Here is a 13125-nt window from a genome sequence, read left to right on the forward strand (position 1 = left end):
ACAGCGAAAACAGATCGCTGGTAATTGAATCCCTCATCCCCCCTCTCCAAGTCCACATTCATTTCTTATTAAATCACATGGTTTACTAATATGAAATAGCTGCAGGACCACATGTTAAAAATATAATAAGACGATAGCTTGCACTCACAGAATAACATCAGTACATGGAATCATAACAAACCTCTGAAGGGCCAACTCCACCCAAAGCAAAAAATGCAGTTTTGTGTGGCATGAGGTATGTTAAAGTAAAATCCTGGTGGGTTGAGTTACTAGAAAGTGTTGATTTAAAGCTGGTTTTCAATTGCCACTTACCACAATTATAGGAAACCTACTTTCTCTGACGTCCTAAGTGGATGCTGGGGACTCCGTCAGGACCATGGGGAATAGCGGCTCCGCAGGAGACAGGGCACAAAAGTAAAAGCTTTAGGATCAGGTGGTGTGCACTGGCTCCTCCCCCTATGACCCTCCTCCAAGCCTCAGTTAGGTTTTTGTGCCCGGCCGAGAAGGGTGCAATCTAGGTGGCTCTCCTAAAGAGCTGCTTAGAGTAAAAGTTTTATTAGGTTTTTTATTTTCAGTGTGTCCTGCTGGCAACAGGCTCACTGCAACGAGGGACTTAGGGGAGAAGAAGTGAACTCACCTGCGTGCAGGATGGATTGGCTTCTTAGGCTACTGGACACTAGCTCCAGAGGGACGATCACAGGTACAGCCTGGATGGGTCACCGGAGCCGCGCCGCCGACCCCCTTGCAGATGCTGAAGAGAGAAGAGGTCCAGAAATCGGCGGCTGAAGACTTCTCAGTCTTCATGAGGTAGCGCACAGCACTGCAGCTGTGCGCCATTGCTCTCAGCACACTTCACACCAACGGTCACTGAGGGTGCAGGGCGCTGGGGGGGGCACCCTGGGCAGCAATGAAAATACCTATACTGGCTAAAAATAATCACATATAGCCTCTGGGGCTATATGGATGTATTTAACCCCTGCCAGGTTGTCAGAAAAACGGGAGAAGAAGCCCGCCGAAAAGGGGGCGGGGCCTATTCTCCTCAGCACACAGCGCCATTTTCCCTCACAGAACTGCTGGTGGGAAGGCTCCCAGGCTCTCCCCTGCACTGCACTACAGAAACAGGGTTAAAACAGAGAGGGGGGGCACTTATTTGGCGATATGATTATATATTAAGATGCTATAAGGGGAAAACACTTATATAAAGGTTGTCCCTGTATAATTATAGCGTTTTGGTGTGTGCTGGCAAACTCTCCCTCTGTCTCCCCAAAGGGCTAGTGGGGTCCTGTCCTCTATCAGAGCATTCCCTGTGTGTGTGCTGGGTGTCGGTACGTGTGTGTCGACATGTATGAGGACGATGTTGGTGAGGAGGCGGAGCAATTGCCTGTAATGGTGATGTCACTCTCTAGGGAGTCGACACCGGAATGGATGGCGTATTTAGGAAATTACGTGATAATGTCAACACGCTGCAAGGTCGGTTGACGACATGAGACGGCCGGCAAACAAATTAGTACCTGTCCAGGCGTCTCAAACACCGTCAGGGGCTTTAAAACGCCCATTTACCTCAGTCGGTCGACACAGACACAGACAGGGACACTGACTCCAGTGTCGACGGTGAAGAAACAAACGTATTTTCCTTTAGGGCCACACGTTACATGTTAAGGGCAATGAAGGAGGTGTTACATATTTCTGATACTACAAGTACCACAAAAAAGGGTATTATGTGGGGTGTGAAAAAACTACCTGTAGTTTTTCCTGAATCAGATAAATTAAATGAAGTGTGTGATGATGCGTGGGTTTCCCCCGATAGAAAATTATTGGCGGTATACCCTTTCCCGCCAGAAGTTATGGCGCGTTGGGAAACATCCCTTAGGGTGGATAAGGCGCTCACACGCTTATCAAAACAAGTGGCGTTACCGTCTCCAGATACGGCCGCCCTCAAAGAGCCAACTGATAGGAGGCTGGAAAATATCCTAAACAGTATATACACACATACTGGTGTTATACTGCGACCAGCGATCACCTCAGCCTGGATGGGCAGCGCTGGGGTGGCTTGGTCGGATTCCCTGACTGAAAATATTGATACCCTTGACAGGGACAGTATTTTATTGACTATAGAGCATTTAAAGGATGCATTTCTATATATGCGAGATGCACAGAGGGATATTTGCACTCTGGCATCAAGAGTAAGTGCGATGTCCATATCTGCCAGAAGATGTTTATGGACACGACAGTGGTCAGGTGATGCAGATTCCAAACGGCACATGGAAGTATTGCCGTATAAAGGGGAGGAGTTATTTGGGGTCGGTCCATCGGACCTGGTGGCCACGGCAACAGCTGGAAAATCCACCTTTTTTACCCCAAGTCACATCTCAGCAGAAAAAGACATCGTCTTTTCAGCCTCAGTCCTTTCGTCCCCATAAGGGCAAGCGGGCAAAAGGCCAGTCATATCTGCCCAGGGATAGAGGAAAGGGAAGAAGACTGCAGCAGGCAGCCCATTCCCAGGAACAGAAGCCCTCCACCGCTTCTGCCAAGTCCTCAGCATGACGCTGGGGCCGTACAAACAGGTGCGGTGGGGGGTCGTCTCAAGAGTTTCAGCACGCAGTGGGCTCACTCGCAAGTGGACCCCTGGATCCTACAAGTAGTATCCCAGGGGTACAGATTGGAAATTCGAGACGTCTCCCCCTCGCAGGTTCCTGAAGTTTGCTTTCCCAACGTCTCCCTCCGACAGGGAGGCAGTATTGGAAACAATTCACAAGCTGTATTCCCAGCAGGTGATAATCAAAGTACCCCTCCTACAACAAGGAAAGGGGTATTATTCCACACTATATTGTGGTACTGAAGCCAGATGGCTCGGTGAGACAGGTTCGTGGTACAGAACTGTCACTATCAGTTTCAGACGCTGCCGTTTGGATTGTCCACGGCACCCCGGGTCTTTACCAAGGTAATGGCCGAAATGATGATTCTTCTTCAAAGAAAATGGACGATCGCCTGATAAGGGCAAGGTCCAGAGAACAGTTGGAGGTCGGAGTAGCACTATCTCAAGTAGTTCTACGACAGCACGGGTGGATTCTAAATATTCCAAAATCGCAGCTGTTTCCGACGACACGTCTACTGTTCCTAGGGATGATTCTGGACACAGTCCAGAAAAGGGTGTTTCTCCCGGAGAAGAAAGCCAGGGAGTTATCCAAGCTAGTCAGGAACCTCCTAAAACCAGGAAAAGTGTCAGTGCATCATTGCACAAGGGTCCTGGGAAAAATGGTGGCTTCTTACGAAGCGATTCCATTCGGCAGATTTCACGCAAGAACTTTTCAGTGGGATCTGCTGGAAAAATGGTCCGGATCGCATCTTCAGATGCATCAGCGGATAACCCTGTCTCCAAGGACAAGGGTGTTTCTTCTGCGGTGGCTGCAGAGTGCTCATCTACTAAAGGGCCGCAGATTCGGCATTCAGGACTGGGTCCTGGTAACCACGGATGCCAGCCTGAGAGGCTGGGGAGCAGTCACACAGGGAAAAAATTTCCAGGGAGTGTGATCAAGTCTGGAGACTTCTCTCCACATAAATATACTGGAGCTAAGGACAATTTACAATGCTCTAAGCTTAGCAAGACCTCTGCTTCAAGGTCAGCCGGTATTGATCCAGTGGGACAACATCACGGCAGTCGCCCACGTAAACAGACAGGGCGGCACAAGAAGCAGGAGGGCAATGGCAGAAACTGCAAGGATTCTTCGCTGGGCGGAAAATCATGTGATAGCACTGTCAGCAGTGTTCATTCCGGGAGTGGAAAACTGGGAAGCAAACTTCCTCAGCAGGCACGACCTCCACCCGGGAAAGTGGGGACTTCATCGGGAAGTCTTTCCACATGATTGTGAACCGTTGGGAAAGACCAAAGGTGGACATGATGGCGTCCCGCCTGAACAAAAAACTGGACAGGTATTGCGCCAGGTCAAGAGACCCTCAGGCAATAGCTGTGGACGTTCTGGTAACACCGTGGGTGTACCAGTCGGTGTATGTGTTCCCTCCTCTGCTTCTCATACCCAAGGTACTGAGAATTATAAGACGTAGAGGAGTAAGAACTATACTCGTGGCTCCGGATTGGCCAAGAAGGACTTGGTACCCGGAACTTCAAGAAATGCTCACAGAGGACTCATGGCCTCTGCCGCTAAGAAGGGACTTGCTTCAGCAAGTACCATGTCTGGTGCCTCCAGTGGCACTGTGGGATCTCAACGTAGTTCTGGGATTCCTCAAATCACATTGGTTTAAACCGCTCAAATCTGTGGATTTGAAATATCTCACATGGAAAGTGACCATGCTGTTGGCCCTGGCCTTGGCCAGGCGAGTGTCAGAATTGGCGGCTTTGTCTCACAAAAGCCCATATCTGATTGTCCATTCGGACAGGGCAGAGCTGCGGACTCGTCCCCAGTTTCTCCCTAAGGTGGTGTCAGCGTTTCACCTGAACCAGCTTATTGTGGTACCTGCGGCTACTAGGGACTTGGAGGACTCCAAGTTGCTAGATGTTGTCAGGGCCCTGAAAATATAGGTTTCCAGGACGGCTGGAGTCAGGAAAACTGACTTGCTGTTATCCTTTATGCACCCAACAAACTGGGTGCTCTTGCTTCTAAGCAGACGATTGCTAGTTGGATGTGTAGTACAATTCAGCTTGCACATTCTGTGGCAGGCCTGCCACAGCCAAAATATGTAAATGCCCATTCCACAAGGAAGGTGGGCTCATCTTGGGCGGCTGCCCGAGGGGTCTCGGCTTTACAACTTTGCCGAGCTGCTACTTGGTCAGGGGCAAACACGTTGAAAAATTCTACAAATTTGATACCCTGGCTGAGGAGGACCTGGAGTTCTCTCATTCGGTGCTGCAGAGTCATCCGCACTCTCCCGCCCGTTTGGGAGCTTTGGTATAATCCCCATGGTCCTGACGGAGTCCCCAGCATCCACTTAGGACGTCAGAGAAAATAAGAATTTACTTACCGATAATTCTATTTCTCGTAGTCCGTAGTGGATGCTGGGCGCCCATCCCAAGTGCGGATTGTCTGCAATACTTGTACATAGTTATTGTTACAAAAATCGGGTTATTACTGTTGTGAGCCATCTTTTCAGAGGCTCCGCTGTTATCATGCTGTTAACTGGGTTCAGATCACAGGTTGTACAGTGTGATTGGTGTGGCTGGTATGAGTCTTACCCGGGATTCAAAATCCTTCCTTATTGTGTACGCTCGTCCGGGCACAGTATCCTAACTGAGGCTTGGAGGAGGGTCATAGGGGGAGGAGCCAGTGCACACCACCTGATCCTAAAGCTTTTACTTTTGTGCCCTGTCTCCTGCGGAGCCGCTATTCCCCATGGTCCTGACTGAGTCCCCAGCATCCACTACGGACTACGAGAAATAGAATTATCGGTAAGTAAATTCTTATTATCACCATGATTTACCAAGAAATGATTGCTGGGCTGATTGAGTGATGCTCAGTTGTCAAGTGATACTAGGCAACGGCTGCAAATGTATAATGTATAATTTAACATGTTTAAATATATTCTCCATTATTAAACCTAAAATGAAAAAATTAACTGATTTATTTAAAAAATTAAGAACTTTTCCTATCACTTACTCCTATGGCATTCTGACTTGGAGAGCAACCTGAGTGGACTTACTTTTGCCCCCCTGTGATATAGGGATGCCTTCTCACCATCTGTATCCACCTATTACTAACTGCATTGTGGGCAGGTGATCACTGCCATCACTAGGGTCCTACACGGGCACTTGGAACTACTGGTTCCACTAGACTACTACACTAGCACCTGGAACTTCCCCACTTACTGTGGTCCAGTGCTGCGCTCTGTAGTGGACAGATGACTTGAATTTGGAGACACTGGGCTCATCCACAGTAAAGCCTGTATAGCATTTTGTGCTATTCTGGTGGTCACACGATACAAGCAGATGCATCTTGGTAGCATAAAAGATGTTTATTTGCCCCAGTAAAATGTCTTTAAAATGACAGAAGGTTCTACAAATATCAAAGCATACAGATGTTCTTAAGCTTGCCATACATTAGAATGACCAGCCAGCATCAGATGCGAGTCGTCCTGCGATTTCCTTTGAACTCCCCGAGAGCTCCCTGGAAGTCCTGGACTCACCATTTGGTGTTTTTATAACGCGATGTGCATATGATCTTACGACCCATGGTACGATGCAATTACGACGGATTATATGTGTTGCGCGTATGTTCAGTGGATGCGACATTCAACCCACAGGACCGTGCATCGAATCATACCCAACTAATGCATGATGTGCACACGATGCATCGATCGAAGCGTCCAAATCGTGTAAATTGCTCTAGTGTATGACCAGCTTTAGAAGCTCAGATGATATACAGGGGCTAATTCTGGTTGGATCGCAAATCGCAATCTAACTGGAATTTTTATGATCGCCCTGCTGGCGCATGCATTTTCAGCGGTGTGGCAGCAGAAAATGCGATCGCCTCTGCCTGTCAATCAGGCAGGGGTGTGTGGGGGGGGGGGGGGGGGCACGAGACAGAGCATTGTGGGGGCGATGCGGCACGAAGGGCGAGGAGGCAGTCAAACGGTGGCATGTCGGGGGCGTGATCACGGCAACTGCGTGACGTTACACACTGCTAATACGATCGGGAAGATGACGGCGGGCCTCCTGCGGAAGCAGCTAAACTGCGTCGGCAGGAGGCTTCCTCAGTTTCTGCTAACAAGCAGAAATTGCGATGCGTTTGCAATTTCTGCTTGTTCAACGGTAGGAGGCTCCGGTCAGCATGCAGGGCGGCCTTGCCCAGCGATGGGCGGCCCCCAGCATACAATCCAAAGGATTGTAATTCTGCTAATCCTTAGGCCCACAGTTCTCAGAGTGGTTATACACCATGATAATTGCAGAGCTACAGTACAACATAATTTTTATTTTCTTCCTCCCAGTTTCATCGCAGAGGCAGAGGGTAACCAGACCCCAGCCTCTTTAGACCATTTAATATTAGTTTCAAAATCTTGCAGGATGCTTTGTACCCATATCCACATTTTACATTTAGCATCTGGAAACAATGCCTTTCAAATTTAAACAATTATCCACACTGTCATTTGCATTCATTTTAAGGCGTGTACACACGGTGAGATCCTTGCTATGCCCGATTTTCACTTTGCGATTTCCCCCTGAACTCCCTGGAGCCCAGCACCACCGATTTTGACTAACTTTTCTTGAGATATGGACTATGTGTGCTTACGATTTTGGCATATGTGAGATGTAATTGACATGTGAGATGAACTTGATATAGGTATTTTGGTCACCCCTAATGCAGCTTTGTTATATTAGGGTATATTCCTGAAGCGGTGACAAGTGTGGAGAAGTGAGCAAGTAGTGGAGTATTTGCCCAATAAGCGTTGAAGTAACATTTACAATTTGTAATCTATACAATTTTACGAACAGCTGATTGGTTGCCATGGGCAACTTTTCCACAGGCTCACTTCTCCACTCTTTTCACTGTTTCATGAATATGAATTATGCTTCTGATATATAAATCTCCAAGTTTTAGGTCCCTTATAGATTTTTCAAGGTTTGCTCCAAGAATTGTCTATCTTTCCCATTGTTAGGCTTGTGCTGTGCATTACACCTGGAGCTCAAGCTTAAATAGGTAACTAGTGTTTCAATCAGGGGCGGTTTCAGATATGGGGCTGCAGCTCAGTTCAAAATTCAAATAGGGTACCCACGTCTACTGCCAGTAGGTCAGTTTGAAATGGCAGTTGGTGGGGCTTCCCTATTTGAAATTTGAACTGACCTGCAGCCCTACCTCTGGAGCCACCACTGGTTTCCATAGATTCGTCTTGCACTTGGTTTGTGGTAATCTTACATGCTTTCTGGTAAACTGTAGATGAACTTTCATTTGATTTTCTTTTTTTTTTTATATACTTTAGTAGCCACCCTAGTTCACATTCTGAATCTCCTGCTAAAGTCATAGCCACTGCCGTGTCAGTTTATGTAGAGATCAGGGCACATGGGCATCCTATCAGTAAATTACTTTATAGTTACACCAGGCATTCCCAACCTTGGTCCTCGAGGCAGACTAATAGGCCCTACACACTGGCCGATTTTTTGAAAGATATGAACGATCTCGTTCATAAATGAACGAGAACTCGTTCATATCTTTCAGTGTGGAGGCTCCAGCGATGAACGATGCGCGGTCCCGCGCTCGTTCATCGCTGGTCCTCCGTCGGCTGTGCATGCAGGCCAATATGGACGATCTCGTCCATATTTGCCTGCAGTTCTATGGAGCCGCGTGACGGGGGGATTGAAGAAACTTCACTCCCCCCGTCACTGCCCCCCCCGCCGCCGGGCAGCTCGGCGGCGGGTCGGCCAGTGTGTAGGGCCCCTAACAGTGCAGGTTTTGGTGATTATCCAGGCTTCAGCACAGATGGTTTAAATAAAAATAACTGAGGTACTAATCAAATCACCTGTGTTCAAGCATGGATATCATTAAAACCTGGACTGTTAGTATGCCTTGAGGACCGTGGTTGGGAATGTCTGGTTTATACCCCAAATCTTGGTCCTGAGCTTCTTAGCTGCTTAGGATGATGTTTTTGGTGTTGTTTGGTCTCTCAGTAGACTTTATCTCTCGCCATTATGATGGGTTCTTCCTTGATCTAGTCCTCTTCCCCTTTTGCTTCTCCTCACTGTCTGTGTATTCATTTAATCATTTCACCCTACAGCCTGCCCCCTAGCCACTGTACCCTCCCAACCATAAGGCTCCATCTCCCTCACAACATACCCATCTTTAGCTCTCTTCTCCAACCTTCCTCTCTCCTGTAAACATGCTCTCATCATATCTGTTTCTAAGAAATCATCTCTTGACATTAAACCAAATGACCGCAATGCATCAGTTACAAGAATTATTATTCTAAATATACAAGGCAATCATTCATTTGAAACAGCAGCCAGTACTTATAAAATGGAAATATTTTATTTGAACAAAATTGGAACATGTTTTTAAGGATTCGGAGAATAGGATATGATAAAAATGTCTTCACCAAGGTACCAAATATAGTTTTAAAAAAAATGTAACTAAGTATAATGCATATATTAAAATGTTAAATTGCAATATAACAATAAATATTAAAATACAATGTTACTTTGGCTTATAAAGAAATGTTGTAAGTTAAATATCCAATTTCAGTCACTGAAATCCAATAAACAATACTGTAGTTCTTACTGAAAAATCCTATCCTTCTCTCCATAGAGGGTAGTTTAGTTTAGTGCTGGGAGAAGTTACGGCGCTCTACCTGCTTGTGGTAGTCAGTCAGCCCTCAATGTGCAAGTGAGTCCCTAGGTAAGTGATGGCTCTAGTTCATCACCTTGATAACTTCATGTTTCCAGTGAACTTGGAGGGATGGCGGTCATTAGGTCGACATGAGTTAGGGAGACATAAATTGGGTTGACCACGTTCGGTCGACATGGTCATTAGGTCGACATGGAAAAAGGTTGACATGAGTTTTTCACAAATTTTTTTTTTTAACCGTTTTCATACTTAACGATCCACGTAGACTACAATTGGGAACGGTAACCTGTGCCGAGCACAGCGTGGCACCTTGCCCAAAGTGTGAGCCATGCGAGGGGACACGGTGCACTAATTGGGGTTCCCAGTCACTTTACAATGAAAACGACACCAAAAAATAAAAAAAACCTCATGTCGATCCTTTTCCATGTCGACCTAATGACAATTCGACCTAGTGATCATGTCTACCTAACTCATGTCGACCTAATGAACCACACCCAACTTGGAGACGGGTAAACTTAAAAAAAAACATCCCCCTGCACACTAAATAGTACTTGCAACAATGCTTAAAGACTATATGGTAATAGAAATTCAGAGATTTGTTGCATGCATTTGCAAATACATGGTAAGTTTCCAGGCCCCCTCACAGCTTCTCTGATGACTGGCAGTCCCTACACTACATGATAACAGAATTCACTTAGGGCCATGCAATTGTCTGTTGCAAGGCCTCATGATCAAAGACACATACAGAAATACACCCAAATTGCGGGCTAGCTTACCTATGAGCCACCCCTGACATCTCCAAGTAGCACTACAGGAACCAGCATGCCTTCCAAATGCTGATCCGATGCAATGTCTCTCACAACTGCAAACACAGTGGAAGCTGCTCAATAAATATGGCAGCACTTATCAGGTGCATGAAAGGGAGGGGTCACAGAAAACAGAAAGGGGTGCTTCTCCCCCCCCCCCCCCCCCTAGTATCCCCCTGCACACTAAATAATAGTACTTGCAACAATACTTGAAAACTATATGGTAGTAGCAATTCAGAGAGATTTGGGCCTAAAATTTTGCAGGGCTACGATCAGGCACACTGACATGTGGGGGGACACCCACATTTCAGACCCGATCATAACAGTACCTTTGTGCGTACACTATATAACGCATGTGCCATCAGGTTTTTCTGAATTTTTCTTGCCTGTGCAATTGAACGTAATTGCTCATTACGTGAACATTAGCATTGCGTTTGGTTTGCTTACAAAACATGCCATTAGTCTCCAGCATTCCTGTGTACTTTGTTCCTGAGTCCTGTGTTGGACTCAATTTAGGCCCTGATTCAGATTTGATCGCATAAGCAAAAACTTTCTCTAATGGGCAAAACAATGTGCAGTGTAGGTGGGGAGGATATAAGATGTGCAGTGAGAGTTAGATTTGGGTGTGGTGTGTTCAAACTGAAATTTAAGTTGCGGTGTAAAAATAAAGCAGCCAGTATTTACCTTGCACAGAAACAATATAACCCACCCAAATCTACCTCTCTCTGCGCATGTTACATCTGTCCCACCTACAGTACACATGGTTTTGCCCATTAGAGAAAGATCTTGCTTTTGCGATCAAATCTGAATGTGATGTTTCTTCACTCCCTGACATCACCTGGCCCCATAGCCCTGCATACTAATATGAACGATATTGTCCATATTGGCTTGCAGGCATTAACGACCCGGCACCAACGAACAAACGATGGGCCGCACATCCTTCATCGTTGGTGCATACACATTGAGCGATATGAACAATTTCTCGTTCATTACTGAAAGAGAATGTTCATATCGGCCGCACACATCGGCAAGTGTGTAGGGCCTGTTGCCCATACCTACCAATAATCTTGATTTCAGCATAGCCCCACTTAGAGCGCTCTGTCCTACTTTACTGGATTAGTCCAGATTGGCGGGCTGTTGGGTAGGTATATCTCATGCACTGCTACACTGCAAAGAAGAGCAGCTGTGCGAGAATGAATGCCATTTAAAGAATTTATAGGAGGGGCCTGGAGGTCTGTCAGGGCAGTCTAGTACTATTCAGCACAAGACACACCCCTGGAGTGCATGGCCACATCATCTCCCTGACTTGGGCACACCTCACATCCCCATAGCTCAATATGACTTGTGGTGTGTCTCACCTCTGATAACCACCTATTATATCCACCTACAAGACTACCTCCATGTTGCTACGCTCGTATTTATGGATTTCTGTGCAACACATACACAATCAGACTCTCCCCAACCTCCAAATCTATGAATACCCATTTGTTCGTTAGAGCTTAACTATACTACCCACACTGATGCACACTTAGAACTGTCACAATATTCCACCCTTAGCCACACTCGCTCGGCTGTACCTTTGTCACCATAGCTTGTGAACTCTAACTATCATGAGCTTGGCACTCCATACCCTTTGTTGCTGTATCTCCATTTATTTTTCTCTACCTTGTATGCCTCTGTAGTCTTGTCCTCCGTTTCCCTTGTCCAGTGCTTTGAAGGATGGTGACACTGGTCACAGCTGTAATAATAATAATTAGAATGAAGCTCCAGGAACTCTGTCCTCTGGAGATTATCAAAATTGCACATAATATTTAGATTTCCATGTGTTTTCCTAATATTATATAGTTACTATACAGATATCAATTGATGTACATTTCTTTTTTCTGCTTCTCACTGTAAATGTGTATATTTTCAGAAACCACACAGATAGAGGATCCACGGGTGCAATGGAGGAGGGAACAGGAGCGTATGCTAAAGGACTATCTGGTGCTCGCTCAGGAAGCTTTGGTGGCTCAGAAAGAGATTTACCAAGTCAAACAACAGAGGCTTGAATTAGCCCAACAGGAATATAGGCAGCTATATGATGTTTGGAAGCATAAACTTGGATCTCAGACTAGTTGTGAGTATTACATCAATTTCATACCCACTGCAGCATCTGGCATATTTTCTCATTTGAAATGTATTTGGGGGATTTTATGCAACACAATATTTTATTAGAAATGATTCTGTCCTTCCCAAGTTGAGAGCAGAACTAAATTTCATTTCATAACAGGGGTACCAATGCATTCCACTAATTAACACATCATTTTATTGTGTTTTGCTCCTCCTGCTTTTAATAGATTGCAGAACATTTTTTTTTCTTCAAATATCTTTTATTTCTGCTGCGGGGTACACTGGGCTCCACAGGGATTGACATTGGGGTGTAGAGTAGGATCTTGATCCGAGGCACCAACAGGCTCAAAGCTTTGACTGTTCCCAGAATGCCTAGCGCCGACTCCTCTATAACCCCGCCTCTGTGCACAGGAGTTCAGTTTTGTAGTTGGTGCCATGCAGTAAGCAGGCATACAACAGGGGGGCTGCTCCAGCAGCCCTGAGAAGAAGCTTATAAGAATATTGAAGACTTCAAGGGCTGCAGCAGAGACACTGACTGTGTTAGATGTCAGTCAGACATCTCCTGCTGCAGCTCCATCACCTCCCCCAGCGGCGCTGTACACTCCCGCTCCCTGGTTGCCAGGTACCTACAGCGGAGGCTCCGGTTTTCTTCCATGTTAGTCACACACACGACCGCTGTTCTCCCGGATCGCGTGGCTGCACTCAGGGAGGAGGTAAGGGGTCCCCTCGACGGGACCCACTGTAAATCACAATCCCTCACAGCCGGTGGGAGGCGGGTCGCGCGCGCTGCTGTGGACACTGTGGTAGTACAGGGACCCCACTATACCACCAGGGCATGGGCACAGGTCGCTTTTCTCTCATAAAACTGTTTATTTAGGGGGCGTGGCCTGGAGGCTGACTGAACAAGCTGCATTGCATATGAG

General features: G+C 46.5%; 1 protein-coding gene across 3 annotated transcripts in view; it reads left to right on the plus strand.

Annotated features, from left to right (window-relative positions):
* Nucleotides 1-13125, plus strand: part of WWC1 (WW and C2 domain containing 1) — a 389991-nt gene that overhangs the window by 185545 nt on the left and 191321 nt on the right. For all 3 annotated transcript variants that reach the window (XM_063928228.1, XM_063928229.1, XM_063928230.1), the window contains one exon: nt 12006-12209. In XM_063928228.1, the coding sequence (XP_063784298.1) occupies nt 12006-12209 (204 nt within the window). The remainder of the gene's footprint in view (nt 1-12005; nt 12210-13125) is intronic.

The sequence above is a fragment of the Pseudophryne corroboree genome, chromosome 6 (genome assembly GCF_028390025.1).
Source record: "Pseudophryne corroboree isolate aPseCor3 chromosome 6, aPseCor3.hap2, whole genome shotgun sequence".
In the NCBI taxonomy this organism is placed as follows: domain Eukaryota; kingdom Metazoa; phylum Chordata; class Amphibia; order Anura; family Myobatrachidae; genus Pseudophryne; species Pseudophryne corroboree.